Below are 14,687 nucleotides of genomic sequence, written 5' to 3'. Positions count from 1 at the left end.
GGTTCAATAGTAACACAAAGGAAAAATGGCTGCATTATTAAGATGACCACTGAGCTGACCTATTGAGAGTAGATGAGTAAACTCCAGGGTTCTTTGTGTTTTATTTAGAATTGGCTGGACCACAGGACATAGAACGATGAGTGGTGGTAAGGCAGAATGTTCTTTGAAATGCAATAATCCAATAGAAGAATATGGGGAGGGAAGATGCGGGAGTTTCCATTAGAAGATAGAGAAATGAACCCAAAGAAATAATCTTCCTATCTCTTTTGTAACTGGGATGGCAGCTTAATAATTATGATTCATTTAGCAAATTGTACTATTGTTCAAACATGATCATGGAGAGGTTGATAAGGGGAAAAATAATGCAAATGGTAACTTTCTTGTGGCAGATCAAAAATGTTTATACATGATAGCAATAGACCAAGAATGAAACTAACTAATGTTCTCAAGGAAACAAGGACCGAAGACTGGAAAAGTTAGTGCATATACAAATAATTATAAGCACACAGAGAATTAGCACTCTACGGAGAACCACTAATTCAAATGTCCAATGGGACTAGGGAGATAAAGTAAACGAAGCAGGGGACCAAGTCAAGGGTAAATGGTGAATGCTTTCCCTGCTCAGAGTAGGGTAAAGAATGCTTCTTCAGCTTCATATTACCATGAAGAATGTAGAAAGATCATGTTTATCTTTCATGATAAAACTAAAAAAACCCAGAATTTTAAAATAAACAATCTGAGTTGTCCATAATGATAGATAATAAAAACTGAGTCCACTGGGGGAGCCAGACACATTTCTGAGAAATGAATTTTATCTGTGGGGTATCATTTGGGGGGGACTACTGTAAGTCTTTGCTACCTTTTTATAACTTATTTTCTCATTTGACTCTAATAACAAGATAGCACTGCCATATATAATAATTAGAGGTAGATCTATTTACAGTTAAGGAAACAGCTTTATGGCAGATTACAGAGAGCTGGGACTCAGGTTCCCTTGGCTATATGGCTAGTCCCATATGTTAATGGCATCATGCCCTCTGTCTACAGAGATGTGTGCATGGACAGTAACGTAACTAGTTTTGCTTTACCCTTCAAGTCTGTCATTTTCCAATTGGGAATCCACTGCCATGATGTCATGAATATGGCAACAAACAAATCAACAAGAGATTCATGCTAATTAGTTTGGTTATGGGCACCAACCATAGTGACATAATGGACATGACATAGGAAAGTCAAGGATTCCAGATATGTCCTTTTACTCTAGCTACTTACAGACGAGGAGGATTCTGCTGCCAGTCTTGCTGCGTACCTGGCGATCAGCCTGTGTTCTTCATCAAGTCGGTTTGAACTCTCAAGCATACTAGCAAGGACAGAAGAAGAAGGAGCGTGTTAAGCACATTCCTGAGAAAAACTGATGAATTCCTATCCCCATCAGTGGGATTGGTATTTCAATTTTTCAATGCTCCAAACTTGCGAGCTGTGCAAAATTCTGTTAGGTTAATGATCTCCAATTTAGATTCATGACATGATCTAATATGTAATTAGGAAAGTCAATAATAAAGCCTGGGTTCACCCAATTCAATCATCTTACTAAGAAAGCTCTAAAGAGAATTGTCCTTTTGAATCGATGTTTCCTTTTTTATTTTATTTTTGAATTATGTATTTGTCCTATAAAGGGATTCATTATAATATCAATGTATATCATCCCCTCCATCATAGTTTGATTCTTGTGTTCCTTCCTCCTCCCTTTCAAACTGTTGGGTGGGTTTCTGATTCATTTCTGTCACAAGAGTACTTTCTTTTGCATTTTATTGCTTTTATAAAGTAATACCCAACACCGACAAGGCTAGAAATTACTGAAGTGAGAAGAGAAGAAAAACACTTGTAGTTAGCTTCCAGTGATCTCTAGGCGCTGGTGTTTGCATTCTTATGTAATTTCCTCTCATTCGGTATGGGCTGTGTTTACTGATTTTCTTCTATGGATGAGGAGGAAATGGAACATCAAGTGCACAAATTGGATTTAAAAGGCCATGGTTTTCACTTGGGCTTTCTCTTGAGGTCTCTTGGGTTGCCTGTCCTGTGGAAGGCTAGCTGCCATATCATAAATCAGACCTGTGTGAGAGAGGCCTGGGTTATGAGAAACCCATACCAGCAAGAGGAACAGCAATAAATCCCTACTGGTAACACTCTCCAATGAGATCAGAGGCCAGCTGGAGAGCTGGACTCTAGTTGCATGGAAGTCTTTGAGCCAGAAGCACCTCACTAAATCAAACCTAGAATTCTCAAGAAACTGTGAGATAATAAATGCTTGTTGTTTTAAGATGTTAAGATTTGGAGTACTGTACTATGCTGCAATAGGTAACTAGTAGAATTACTATTTGTAATTATTCTAGCGTAACCTGCCTTTTATATTTACTTCCAATGAAGTAGACTTCTAATTTGCTCCCAACAGCACTAATGGTAATTGTTTACTGGCTCCTACACATTTATTGAAATAGTTTATTTCTATAAATTACTGATTCTAGCACCTCAAAATTAATAGAAGGAGAAGTACTATTAACTCTCCCATAATTCAGAAAAACCTTAGCTTCAAGATTAAGTTGTGTGTGACATTTTGAAAAGCTTTATGAACTACACCAATAATGTTAATCTTATTAACAGAATAATTGGTCTTAGTTTGTCTTATCAGTTATGATATATTTAAGGTCAATGAAAATGAAAAAAAAAAAACGAATTCATCTCCTTCCCAAACATACTTGTATTCTTATTCTTATACTTTCGTTTCTAAAGGGAACAAAATAATAGTGATACATTAAAAAGATCCATTCCTAAGTCAACATGTAAGAAGGGTCCATTGTGAAGACTCAGATCCATATAAGTTAGTATACAATTATTTATATATACACCCACATCTAAACATCCAGCAGTCTTTTAACCTTTGTTCCAAAGTGTGTGCTCTGGCATGTTGGGTCAGCCACTTCCTAGCAGTTCTTAACTGTTAGGCTGAGTCCATCACCGTACCCATTTTCCTGGTCATTCTGAAGATTTTCTTGTCTGTCTCATCTCTCTGTTCCCTTCCACACTCCTCATGCAAACTACACCTATTTTAATCTTAGTACTTACATTTTAATCTGAGTGCTTACATTCAATTTTAGGCTTTTTCTCTAGGTTACAGTAAATAGCTAGAATATCCATGAGCTTCTCTGTTTATTAAGTTAGAGCTCTATGCTCAGGTTTCTTTTGCCTTCAATACAATGGCGAACAACACATGTAAAAAGCATTTGGTGGCACAATGCCCGAGACATGGTAAGCACTCAAAAATGTTAATTAGTATAATAATAACATTTTGCCTTCTATAGTAACTCATCCAGGTCCATGGACAATCATGGCTTCTTCCACAATGTCACCTACTATCTAAAATGTATGAAGCAGTGCTTCACGAGCGTTAGCGTAAAAGAATAGTGATCTTGTGACAAGGCAGATTCTGAGTTCTGTAATGGGATGATGGGGGTGGGGGGATGGGCTGGGGCCCGAGAATCTGTATTTCTGATAAGTTTCTAAGAGATGATATGCTGGTCCACGAAGATCCTGGAGTTGCAAGCATCCAGAGTATTTTGGAAAATAAAACAGAAAACTCAACATAGGAAATAAAACACACATCTAAAGCATGTAGAAGAGACCAGAAATTCTAGGTGTTATAAGGCCTATATAAAGTGCAATATTAACCCCAAAGGATATTGAGGCTTAAATCAGCACACAAGTTCAAAAATAATTTTAATAGTGAAAAACAATTATTTCTGGAAAAAACCCCACCCTGATGTTTTAAGCAGATATTTGTCTTTACAAAACAATGTCTATGCAGTGGTACCCCAGTTTCTTCTTAGCAATTCAATAAAAAAGAGAAATGTATACTGTCTTTGCTTTGACCAGATGACTATCCTATTAAGAAACCATTTAGTTTTATTTTAACATGTTATCATCCCTAAGTGATGATATGCCAATTCAACACAGTTTATGCAGGTAACAGTTCCCGGATGCTCCAAGCTCAGGCTGATGATCTGTTTGATGCTTGAAAGTTGTTTTTGTCAGAAACACTTGTGTTTTGATAAATAAATAATAATAAAACCCCTGAATGATAAAAGCATCTTTTATCACTGGCAAGCATGAATAATACGAAGGTTATATAAAAAGGCTTCCTAGCGATGTAAGAAGTGAAGAACCTGTCTGGTAAGTGATCAGTCATATCCCATAGTTTTTCTTCCAACACTGTATGAACTGGGGCAGGGTGATCTATTACCGTTGTGTAGGCAAACCATTTATGAGTGCACATGTGCTTTGTCAGTGCACTCAAATTATACAAAGGTAAATGATGCATTATTCTGATGAATCCCATTGTTTCAAGACTTCAATTACAAAGTGTTGAAAATGACTGGCCAATAATCCTTAAATTCTTAAATCATGAAAATAAATACCAATCACAGTACTCTCTCTAGCTTTAGCTATTTATTTCAGGATTTCATAATTGCTAATCTTGCTATAAGACCATAATGAATCAAAACAGGTTGCTATGCTCACTGCACTTCAGAATGGAGAAATATCTTATTTTGAAAGCTCTCCACTTTCTATCTTAAACACATGGATAGTGTCTATTGCTAGTGATTTCAAATGGCATCCTAGGACACTCAACTGATCCCTGCTAAGGGCTTACTAAATTGCGATTTAGCAAAGGTTTTTGGGAACTTAGAGACTCCATTGTTTTCTTTCTTTCTTTCTTTCTTTCTTTCTTTCTTTCTTTCTTTCTTTCTTTCTTTCTTTCTTTCTTTCTTTCTTTCTTTCTTTCTTTCTTTCTTTCTCTCTTTCTCTCTTTCTTTCTTCCTTCCTTCCTTCCTTTTTTTTTTTTTTTTTTTTGGGGGGGGTGGGAGGTCCGGTCATGGGGCCTGAACTCTAGGCCTGGGCGCTGTCCCTCAGCTCTTCAGCTCAGGCTAGCACTTTACCACTTGAGCAACAGCGCCACTTCCGGCTTTTTTCTTTTTGCTTATGTGGTGCTGAGGAATCGAACCCAGGGCCTCATGCATGCAAGGCGAGCGCTCTACCACTGAGCCACCTTCCCAGCCTCCTTCCTTCCTTCTTTCTCTTTCTTTCTTTTTTCTTTCTTTCATTCTCTCTTTCTCTTTTCTTTCTTACTGTGCTTTTCTCTCTCTCCCCTTCCTTCCTTCCTTCCTTTTTCCTTCCTTCCTTCTTTCCTTCCTTCCTTCCTTCCTTCCTTCCTTCCTTCCTTCCTTCCTTCCTTCCCTTCCCTTCCTTCCTTCCTTCCTCTCTCTCTCTCTCTCTCTCTCTCTCTCTCTCTTTCTTTCCTTGTCTTTCTTGAGCTTGACCTCAGCCTGGGTGCTGCCCCTGAGCTCTTTTGCTCAAGGCTAGTGCTCTACCATTTTCAGCCACAGCTCCCCTTCTAGTTTTTGAGTGGTTAACTGGAGATAAGAGTCTCCTGGGACTTTTCTGCCTGGACTGGCTTCAAACCACAATCCTCAGATCTCAGCTTCCTGAGTGGCTCACAGGCATGAGCCACTGGCACCTGGCTGTTCACATTTCTTTGATTTCGCTGTTGTCCTGTTTTGACTTCTAGGATGGGATTGTAAAGCAAAAAGAAGTATGATCCAAAGAGCGTCTGTATTTTCCCCTTGCTAGTTTTTCATTTGTCTAAATGAGGAAACATTTTTTTGGGGGGTCTGATCGTGGAGCCTGAACTCTGGGCCTGGGCACTGTCCCTCAGCACTTCAGCTCAAGGCTAGTGCTCTACCACTTGAGCCACAGCGCCACTTCCGGCTTTTTTCTTTTTGCTTATGTGGTGCTGAGGAATCGAACCCAGGGCCTCATGCATTGCAAGGCAAGCACTCTACCACTGAGCCACCTTCCCAGCCCCATGAGGAAACATTTTTATCATTACTGATTAATTTTAAGATCATTGGATCTCATGCAATTGGATCTCATTAAAATCCAAGTCTTAGAGAAGGATTATTGCCTGGCAAGGCATTATTAGTTAACACTTCCATGAGGGTTTCTTTTTTTGATTATTTCTTTTCTTTTGTACATGGTTGAGAATAAAATGCTATGGGAATAGAGTTCTGTTGAGGTGAGTGGGAGTCAGCAGGCACAAGTTGGAGTAGACAAGTATGAGGTCATACTGAATAGTATTTTTACAGAGCTAAAGAATGGGGGAGGGAAACATAACTCTTAAGTTAACATGATGCCACTTTAAAGACAACAAGACAGGGAATGATGAAATGATAATCTTAATAAATAGTAAATAAAAGGCAACTATAATAAAAGCCATCATAATGGCTTCTCTGAATGATGTCTTTAAAATTCTTTTGCCAGGACCTTGACAATCAAAGTATGCATGACAAATCTTTGCCTATGCATTAAAAATACTAAAAGCATATAGTTCAATGGATTCAATGTTTAAGTGTGATGTGGAGTGAATTGTGACTCCCCTGAGTATCTGTTGAAATCTTAATACTCTAGTATTTTAGATTGTGACCATATTAAGACATAGTGCCTTTAAAGCAATAAGTAAGGCAACAGAAAATCCTGAGTTGGTCTCCAACCCAACCCAATCAACACCTTCCTAAGAAGAGGAAGAGATACTAGGGATACACTGGCATAGGAAAAAATGATTTGAAAGTACAATGGGGAGATGGTTCATTGGCAAACCAAGGAGGAGGAGGAGAAGAAGGAGGAGTGGAGGAGGAGGAGGAGGAGGAGAAGGAGGAGGAGGAGGAGGAGGAGGAGGAGGGAAGAGGAGGAGGGAGAATGTACCTGGCTCCAGAACTGTGAAGAATGTAATCTGATGTTGTTCAAGCCCATTAGTCCATGGTATTTTATTATGTCAGCCTTAACAAACTAATACCAAGAGAAAGAAACTGAAGAGCACTGGATTTTTTATTCTTGTCCAAAGTGACTTTCAGTTTATAGTGTTTTTCCTCCCTTATTAATTCATTTTTGCCACACTTGTGAATTGTTGGTATTTATCCTTGGCTGTCTATATAAGACATTTACCACTTCTTTCTATACAAAGCTTGACATTTTACTTTTTTATCTGTTTTGTACTAAGAGGTACAAGGTATAGGTAAGCTTTTACAATTAAAAATACTTTAAATCAGTTGATCATTGATTTCCGCCCGCGCCCCCTCCCCCATGGGAAGAAGATATATGGCACACCAACCAATTAGAGCCAGTGGATCACGTGCCCACCACTCATCCAATGTTGTCTATTATAATAAAAGGGAAATAATTTGTAAGTCACAATAGAGACTAGTATGATAGGCCTACCCCCTGAGGTAGTGTGTGTGTGTGTGTGTGTGTGTGTGTGTGTGGTGCTGGGATCAAACCCAGCTTACACATGCTAAGGAAGTGCTCTAGCACTGAGCTACAGCTTCCATCCTGATGTGGTGCCATTAATCTAAGCCAAGAAACCAGAGGAGTTATCCAATCTTCATATGGACGAAGACACAGGGATGAAATGAGAAAGAATGTTGTATAAAGAGGAAAAGCTACTATCCTGGTTTTGAGGCAGGGAAGGGTTTGGCTTAATGTAAGAAATGAGCAAATACTGATTTAACTGAATAGAATATGGCACAATGTCATTGCAGCTGAGACAGAAAGAGAGAGAGAGAGAGAGAGAGACAGACAGACAGACAGACCGAGTATGACAGGGCTAAAGTATAGAAGGGCTTGTAGACTCTGGTGAGGAGTGTGACTTGTAAATTAAATGCTACTGGATAAACACTTGAAGCAGGCCAAGAAATAAAAATTTAGTCTTCATAAATGAAAACCATTAAAAAGTATTCTTAGATGTAGATAGATCTTTAAATCACATGCATACAATATTATGGAGCAATTTTAAACTAGTTGGATTATCATCAGTCCACTAAGCAAAAAAATCTTTTGGCAATACAAATGTAAGATTCTCGCACTTGGGAAAACACAAGCAGAATAATTTTAACTTAGTTTTGTGAAATCCGAGGTATAAGCAAGTAACAGCAATTGATCATGACAGCAAATGGTAACAGTCTGGAACCTGTAGCTGTTTTCTCCTCCTTCCTTTACAGAATGGACAGAAATATGCTAGAAGCTTCTGAATGGTATGTAAGAAGGGTATAATTGTGGTTAGAGGCAGAAGTCATGTTTCTTTATAATCTGTGGTCTGCCTGCCATAGATATTCTCTATAAATAAAACCCAGACACACTCAATGAGCTTCAGAAAGTCAAGGGAATTTCACTGTCTTACATTTTGAGATCCCTTCTCTTTTATTGGAGAAGGTGCTTAAGAGTCATGAATGTTTGCTTTGCCTTTCCTTTCTTCTCTTTTTTCCTTCTTTTTCTTTTATGTTCTTCCTTTTCCTTTCTTCCCTCCCTCTTTTCCTCCCTCCCTCCCTTCTCTCCTTTCAGCAGAAACTCTCCACTGAGCTGGAATTTACTTATTTGCTTATCTGACATTGAAGCCAGCAATGGCAGCCTCAGACTCTCAATCTTCCTGCCTTACTTAGCTTACTAAGTGCTGAGATTACAGGCATGCACTACCACATCAGCTACAATCAACTTAACTGTTAGTATATGCTCAAGATATTTGTGAAAAAAATGAAAACATGAAGTTTCAGTCAGTTAAGATGTGTAGGCTGCAGGATAGAAAGTTTTCTAGAAGTCATATGTTGATGCAAGTCTTATTTTAATTATTATTTTTTCAATGCTGGAGAACAAATCCAAGGCCTAGCATACAAGTTAGGCAAGTGTTCTACCACTGAGCTGCACTTTCAGCCCTTGATGTGGGTTTTAGATTCATTTTTTAAACTCAATTCTAATTTTACTTATTTAAAATTTATCTTTAACTAGTTGTGTACAAAGGAGTTTCAATTCAACATGACAATTGATGAGCATAATGCATCACTATCAATGCAGTAATAAAATTCTTTGTACATATGTGGAAAATGGAACAGGTAACTTGGAGGTGGGATGGCATTAGAATAGATCGGGTAGGGGAGAATGGTGGAGAGTTTATAAGAAACAAAGTGGTCATGAAGTTGGATGGGTAAAGGCTAACATTTCTTATTGTCTAGAAGCTGTTTGACTATGGAAGTTCAGGTAAACTTTTTTTGTTTTGTTTTGTTTTTGTTTTTTGTCGGTCATGGGGCTTGAACTCTGGGCCTGAGCACCATCCCTCAGCTCTTTAGCTCAAGGCGAACGCTCTACTACTTGAGCTACAGTGCCACTTCCGGTAAACTTTTTTTTTGTTGTTGTTGTTGTTGTTGTTGGTCATGGGGCCTGAACTCTGGGCCTGGGCACTTCGCTCAGTTCTTCAGCTTAAGGCTAGCACTCTACCACTTGAGCCATTATGCCATTTCTGGCTCTTTCTGCTTATGTGCTGCTGAGGAATCAAACCCAGGGCCTCATGCATGCGAGGCAAGCACTCTACCACTAAGCCACCTACCTTCCCAGCCCTCAGGTAAACTTTTTAAACAATTAACTTATCTGTAAAATGGGAATGGTAGCTATACTCAGTGAGCTAAAGACCACAATAAATCATGCATATAAAGTTTTTGACACAGAATTTAGCAATGGGGCAAGGGCTTTGAAAAAAATAATAGCTATTAAAATTAATTACCATTAACATATTTGGTAATCAGCAATGCCATATATATCACCATAACTGAATGATGATAAAGCATTATCATCTAGTGATGATTAAAGAGGCTGAGAGATATTTCCATTGCTTCTATAATCATGACAGCTGTAAAAAAAATTAAGGTGTAATGGGACATAAAAGAAAGGGAGGGAAAGGAAAGGGAGAGAGGAGAAAATTCAACTTGAAACTTCTGAAGGACAGAAAGAGGCTCTGAGGATTATGGACACTGCTATTCACATGGCGTGCCTCATCCATCGATCAGCCTTCCAATCTTCTTTGTTTTCAAAATACAAATATCTGTCTGGCTTTCATCAGGCACATGGAAGGTGTCTCTTCTGAGACGGTTTTATGGTCTCAAGTGACTATCAAGTCAATATGATTAATCACTTGACTGGGGAAAATGGCTGGCAATGGCAGCAGTAAGCTTTTCTCTTTGGAGGTTTCTTTTTTGCTCTCTTAATTAAGAAAAGGTCAAAGAAGAGTGGCAGAAAGGACTGGGGTGTGCTTAGAATTACTGGGGAGAAATCATAGTCCTAGATCACATCATGCCTCCCAATTGAATCTGTATCCGTTGTATTCTTTCAAGCTTACTGATATATGACGATTATTCTTTATAATATAATATTTAGTTCTATCATACCAGCTATCAGGGAACATTGGGGTATTATATCTGTTGCAAAGATTAACGCAATCTCATAGTTTTGAGATGCTTTTGTGAAAAAGCAGATACTATTGAATGTAGAGGCTCAGGGAATTTGACCAAAGTAGTGGGCTGAGGTCAGCTAAAAACACATTTTTATCTCCTCAAGGAGGGAAAGATAGGATGAAATTAAACCAGTGTGTTGCTTATACGGTTCCCAAAATACAAATTCACATATATGCACTGCATCTGTTATGACAAATAAGTGTTCGCTAGTTCATCAGATCTAAAACTGTCTTAGATGCTAATTTTGCCAACATTGGTCTATGTGTCAGAAAAATCAAAGACAAGGAACTCTGGAGACAGTCAAGGAAAGAACTCTAAAAACAGAGTCCAGCAATACTAGGTGGTGATGGTGAGCACAGATCCACCCAGTGGCCATTGCACATTTGAGGGATACTTTGTGAAATGGAATGGAAAGGTCACCTGCTGTGCTGAAGGTGTAAAGCATTCTCAGGTGAATTTACCCTCTTGGCCCACTTTATAGTTATCACCTTAGAAAACCCATGGGTTCTTAGATCAAGGAAAAGTGGAGCTGCTAAGGGAATTAAAGATTTTAAAGAACTGGGGATGAAGACATTTGTCCAACAGCAGTCTAAAGTACAATGAAGCATATGTAAGTTGGGCATCTAGGGTCTGCCCCTTTCACTCAAATGGCAAATGGACCATTTATTATCAAAAAGTACTTTAACCAGGCACATTTGTGAGTAATAGCATTGTTGGAAGAAAGTTTTTCCCATGGTAATTATTTGTTGAAGCAAGGGTTTCCATTTATGCGCTCATCATACTACTTTCCCTAATTTTCACTTCTATCTTCAATGAAATAAAGCATGGGCTTCTTAAATTGTCAGAGACTTCCACATCCTTGGATGAAGACAAATTTTTGCATTACCATCATGGCATAGGCCTGGCTTAATGGGACCCAAATTCCTTCACCCATCAGAATGCTAATATTTGGCAAAGCACCCATTCATACACACTTTCACCTTAGCTAAGTTGAAAATGAAGGTATGAGTTTTCTGACAAACCAACAGAAGTTTCTAGACTGTCATCACAAAAGACTTAATTGGATTAAGTAAGAAGTGCCTTAGTGACACCTTTGACATGCAGTGACTTTGCTCATTGCTAAAAGGACTTGTCACCCGATCAGACTGCCCCCCTCTCTAAGGACAGTCCAGCAGTAAAACCTCCACTAACCATGATGGGTTGTTCCGGAGCATGTTGACATACAGCCCGATGAGCACATGTTCATCAGCTAGCCTGTCAGCTACATTCAGGCTGTATTGTATCCTGAAACAGGGCAGGAGGAAACAAAGGGTATTAAGAGGGGTGGACAGAAATAAGCAGAGAAGGTAGGAATAAGTCTGTGGTTAAAAAAAAAAAGCATTCAGAAAACCAAGCCAGTTAAGCATAAAGATAAGTGGTGATCTGTGTAAAACATAAGCAAAATCCAAGAAATAAAACTCACAATTTCCTTATACTAACTTCAAAAATAAAGGCTTCTATTTAGGCAGAACAACTTTTTAAAAAACAGCTTTGCATTCTTCACTAAAGCCAAGGTATTTATCTGTATACCAAACATATTGAAATGGGTCTCAAGCAAAGATTAAGTATCTTTTGGGAAAAATCAAATCATCCACTTAGTCATTCAAAAAGAAAAACAAAAGGAAAAAGGAAATGAGGAAAAGTGAATAACTATACAGACGGGTCCACTCAAAATAACTACTCAGTGCTGTTAATTGGGTTATGAGAAAACTGTTTTTACTAAATGAAAGATGGGCTTTCACACACAAAGCATTCATAACAAAAAGCAATTCCTTTTTTAGTTGAGTTAATTTAGGATTCCAGCACACTCTGGCTTTAACTTACCCTTTGCCCTTCAGAAAAGCTGGAACAGCCCTAGCCAGCATTTTGTTCTGCTCTACTTCACTGTCCTTGGGAGGAGGGCTAGTTAATAAGATGGGAAAAGCCAAGAAGAGCGTAAACACGGCAACGCATTCAGGAATAGAAACTGGCAACAGAAACTCCCAAGTCTAGATTCAAGCTTTATCTGGACAAATTTCCTAGTTATTTTGAAATGTTCAAAATGTTTTCAGATTTCCACAGAGTTCAACTTAGGAGTAGAAGCCTGGCCTGAGGACCATAATTACAATTACACGAGCCGCTACATCCCCTCACTTGGCACCTGCTATTTGTTTAATGTGTGAGCATTTATATTACATGGGACTAGACATCACAAAAATTGGTTTAACATTTATTACAAAATATCATGCAAACAGCTTAGAGTTTACTAAGTCCTGCTGGCCTTGAGATACTACTCAGGAAGTTTATTTCTAAGCCTTTCCCCAGTTATCTGTTGGATAAAGACTTGAAAATTACCTAGAAGTGGTTGTTGTGTTAGAAATAAATGTTTTATTAGAGTTCTTGATTATAGCCATTCTAACTGGGGTGAGGCCGTATCTCAGTGTTGTTTTGATTTGCATTTCTTTTATGGTTAGGGAGGTAGAGCATTTCTTCTTGTGTCTATTGGCCATTCTTATTTCCTCTTCAGAGAAGTTTCTCTGTAAGTCTTTAGCCCACTTATTCATTGGGCAGTCGTTTGAGGATTTATTGTTGGGGGATTTAAAAGAACAGACCTCCGGACCAATGGAATAGAATTGAAAACCCAGAAATGAACCCACAGACCTACAGCCATCTAATCTTGGATAAGGGAGCTAAAAAAATAGAATGGAAGAAAGACAGCCTCTGCAGTAAATGGTGCTGGCAAAATTGGTTAATCACTTGTAGAAAACTAAAGCTAGATTCTTATACATCACCCTGCACCAGAATCAACTCCAAATGGATCAAAGACCTCGAAGTCAAAGCAGACACCCTGAAAACATCACAGGACGGAATAGGAGAAATACTAGGTTTCCTTGGCACAGGCCAAAATTTTCTTAATAGAGACCCAGAAACACAACAAATCAAAGAAAGGTTGGACGAATGGGATTGCATGAAATTGCAAAGTTTCTGTATGGTAAAGGACATAGCTAGCAAAATCAATAGAATGCTCACAGATTGGGAGAAGATCTTCACTAGCCATACAACGGACAAGGGTCTCGAGGGATGTGGACAGAAGGAAACCCTACTGCATTGCTGGTGGGAGTGTAAACTTGTTCAACCACTTTGGAAAGTAGTATGAAGGTTCCTCAAAAGACTCCACATACAGCTCCCTTATGACCCAGCAATCCCACTTTTGGGCATTTACCCGAATGATCACAAACAAGACAATACTAAAGCTACCAGCACAACTATGTTTATTGCAGCATTCTTTACCATAGCTAAGATATGGAACCAACCCAGATGTCCCTCAGTAGATAAATGGATCAAGAAAATGTGGTCTATATACACAATGGAATTCTATGCCTCCATCAGAAAGAATGACTTTGCCCCATTTGTTAGCAAATGGAAAGACTTGGGAAAAAAAAATTAAGTTAAGTAAGCCAGGCCCAAGGAAACATAGGTCCCATGTTTTCCCTTATTTGCAATAACTAGTATATGTCTGAGACAAGCAGAAAAGGTCAGATAAGTTGATGTTAGGAGAAGTGAACCCCAAGATAAGGACTCAAATGGTTTTTCTTTCTTGCTATTGTTTCTAACATATTTATATGATGATTTTTTTGTTGCTTTGTATGTCCCTCCCCCACGGTATAACCCCTGCTTTCATTGTATTTGATGTAGGTATAATTTGTGGAGGGGAAGGGAAAAAACAAATTGTTTAGATAGGGATACAGGTGGACCCATTGCAACAATGAAATGTGCAAGACGTTATGTCAAAAAATGAACTTTACAACTTTGGCACGGGGTTGGGGGGAGAGGGCAGGGGAAACAAAGGAAGAGGCAACAATACTTGATAAGAAATGTACTCATTACCTTGCTCATGTAATTGTAACCCTTCTATATGGTATTTTCACAATAAAAAACTTATTAATAAAAAGAAAGAAAGAAATGTTTTACTACCCTGAGCACCAAGTCATCAAAGAAGACTTTCTGAGAAGCAGAGAAATGTCTCCTTTAGGTGTATAAACATGTGTTTGTATTTCTTATATCAATATTAACAAGTTACCAGTAAAGACACTGTCTAATCAATAAGCAAGCCAACATTTTAGATTCCATAGATGGAATATTAATTTTATTCAGCAATTTGTGACAATCCCAAGTTTTGAAATATGATTTTTATTAATATATAAACAGAAATATAAATGATAACAAAGCATGGCTAGGTCCAAGCCACCCAAGAGCTACTGTGATGATAGGTGTGTTTCAATT

The 14,687-nt window shown here is 38.4% G+C and overlaps 1 protein-coding gene across 1 annotated transcript in view; it reads right to left on the bottom strand.

The window, feature by feature from the left end:
* Dtna (dystrobrevin alpha) overlaps nucleotides 1–14,687 on the bottom strand; it is a 154,089-nt gene that overhangs the window by 38,693 nt on the left and 100,709 nt on the right. Inside the window, 3 exon segments of the mRNA XM_042675101.1 lie at nucleotides 1,273–1,360; nucleotides 11,577–11,669; nucleotides 12,249–12,326. Of these exon segments, the coding sequence (XP_042531035.1) occupies nucleotides 1,273–1,360; nucleotides 11,577–11,669; nucleotides 12,249–12,326 (259 nt within the window).

The sequence above is a fragment of the Dipodomys spectabilis genome, unplaced genomic scaffold (genome assembly GCF_019054845.1).
Source record: "Dipodomys spectabilis isolate Male_0828 unplaced genomic scaffold, ASM1905484v1 ptg000024l, whole genome shotgun sequence".
Lineage (NCBI taxonomy): Eukaryota > Metazoa > Chordata > Mammalia > Rodentia > Heteromyidae > Dipodomys > Dipodomys spectabilis.
The sequence above is the reverse complement of the archived record's forward strand: the minus strand, read 5'-3'. Positions and strand labels throughout refer to the sequence as shown.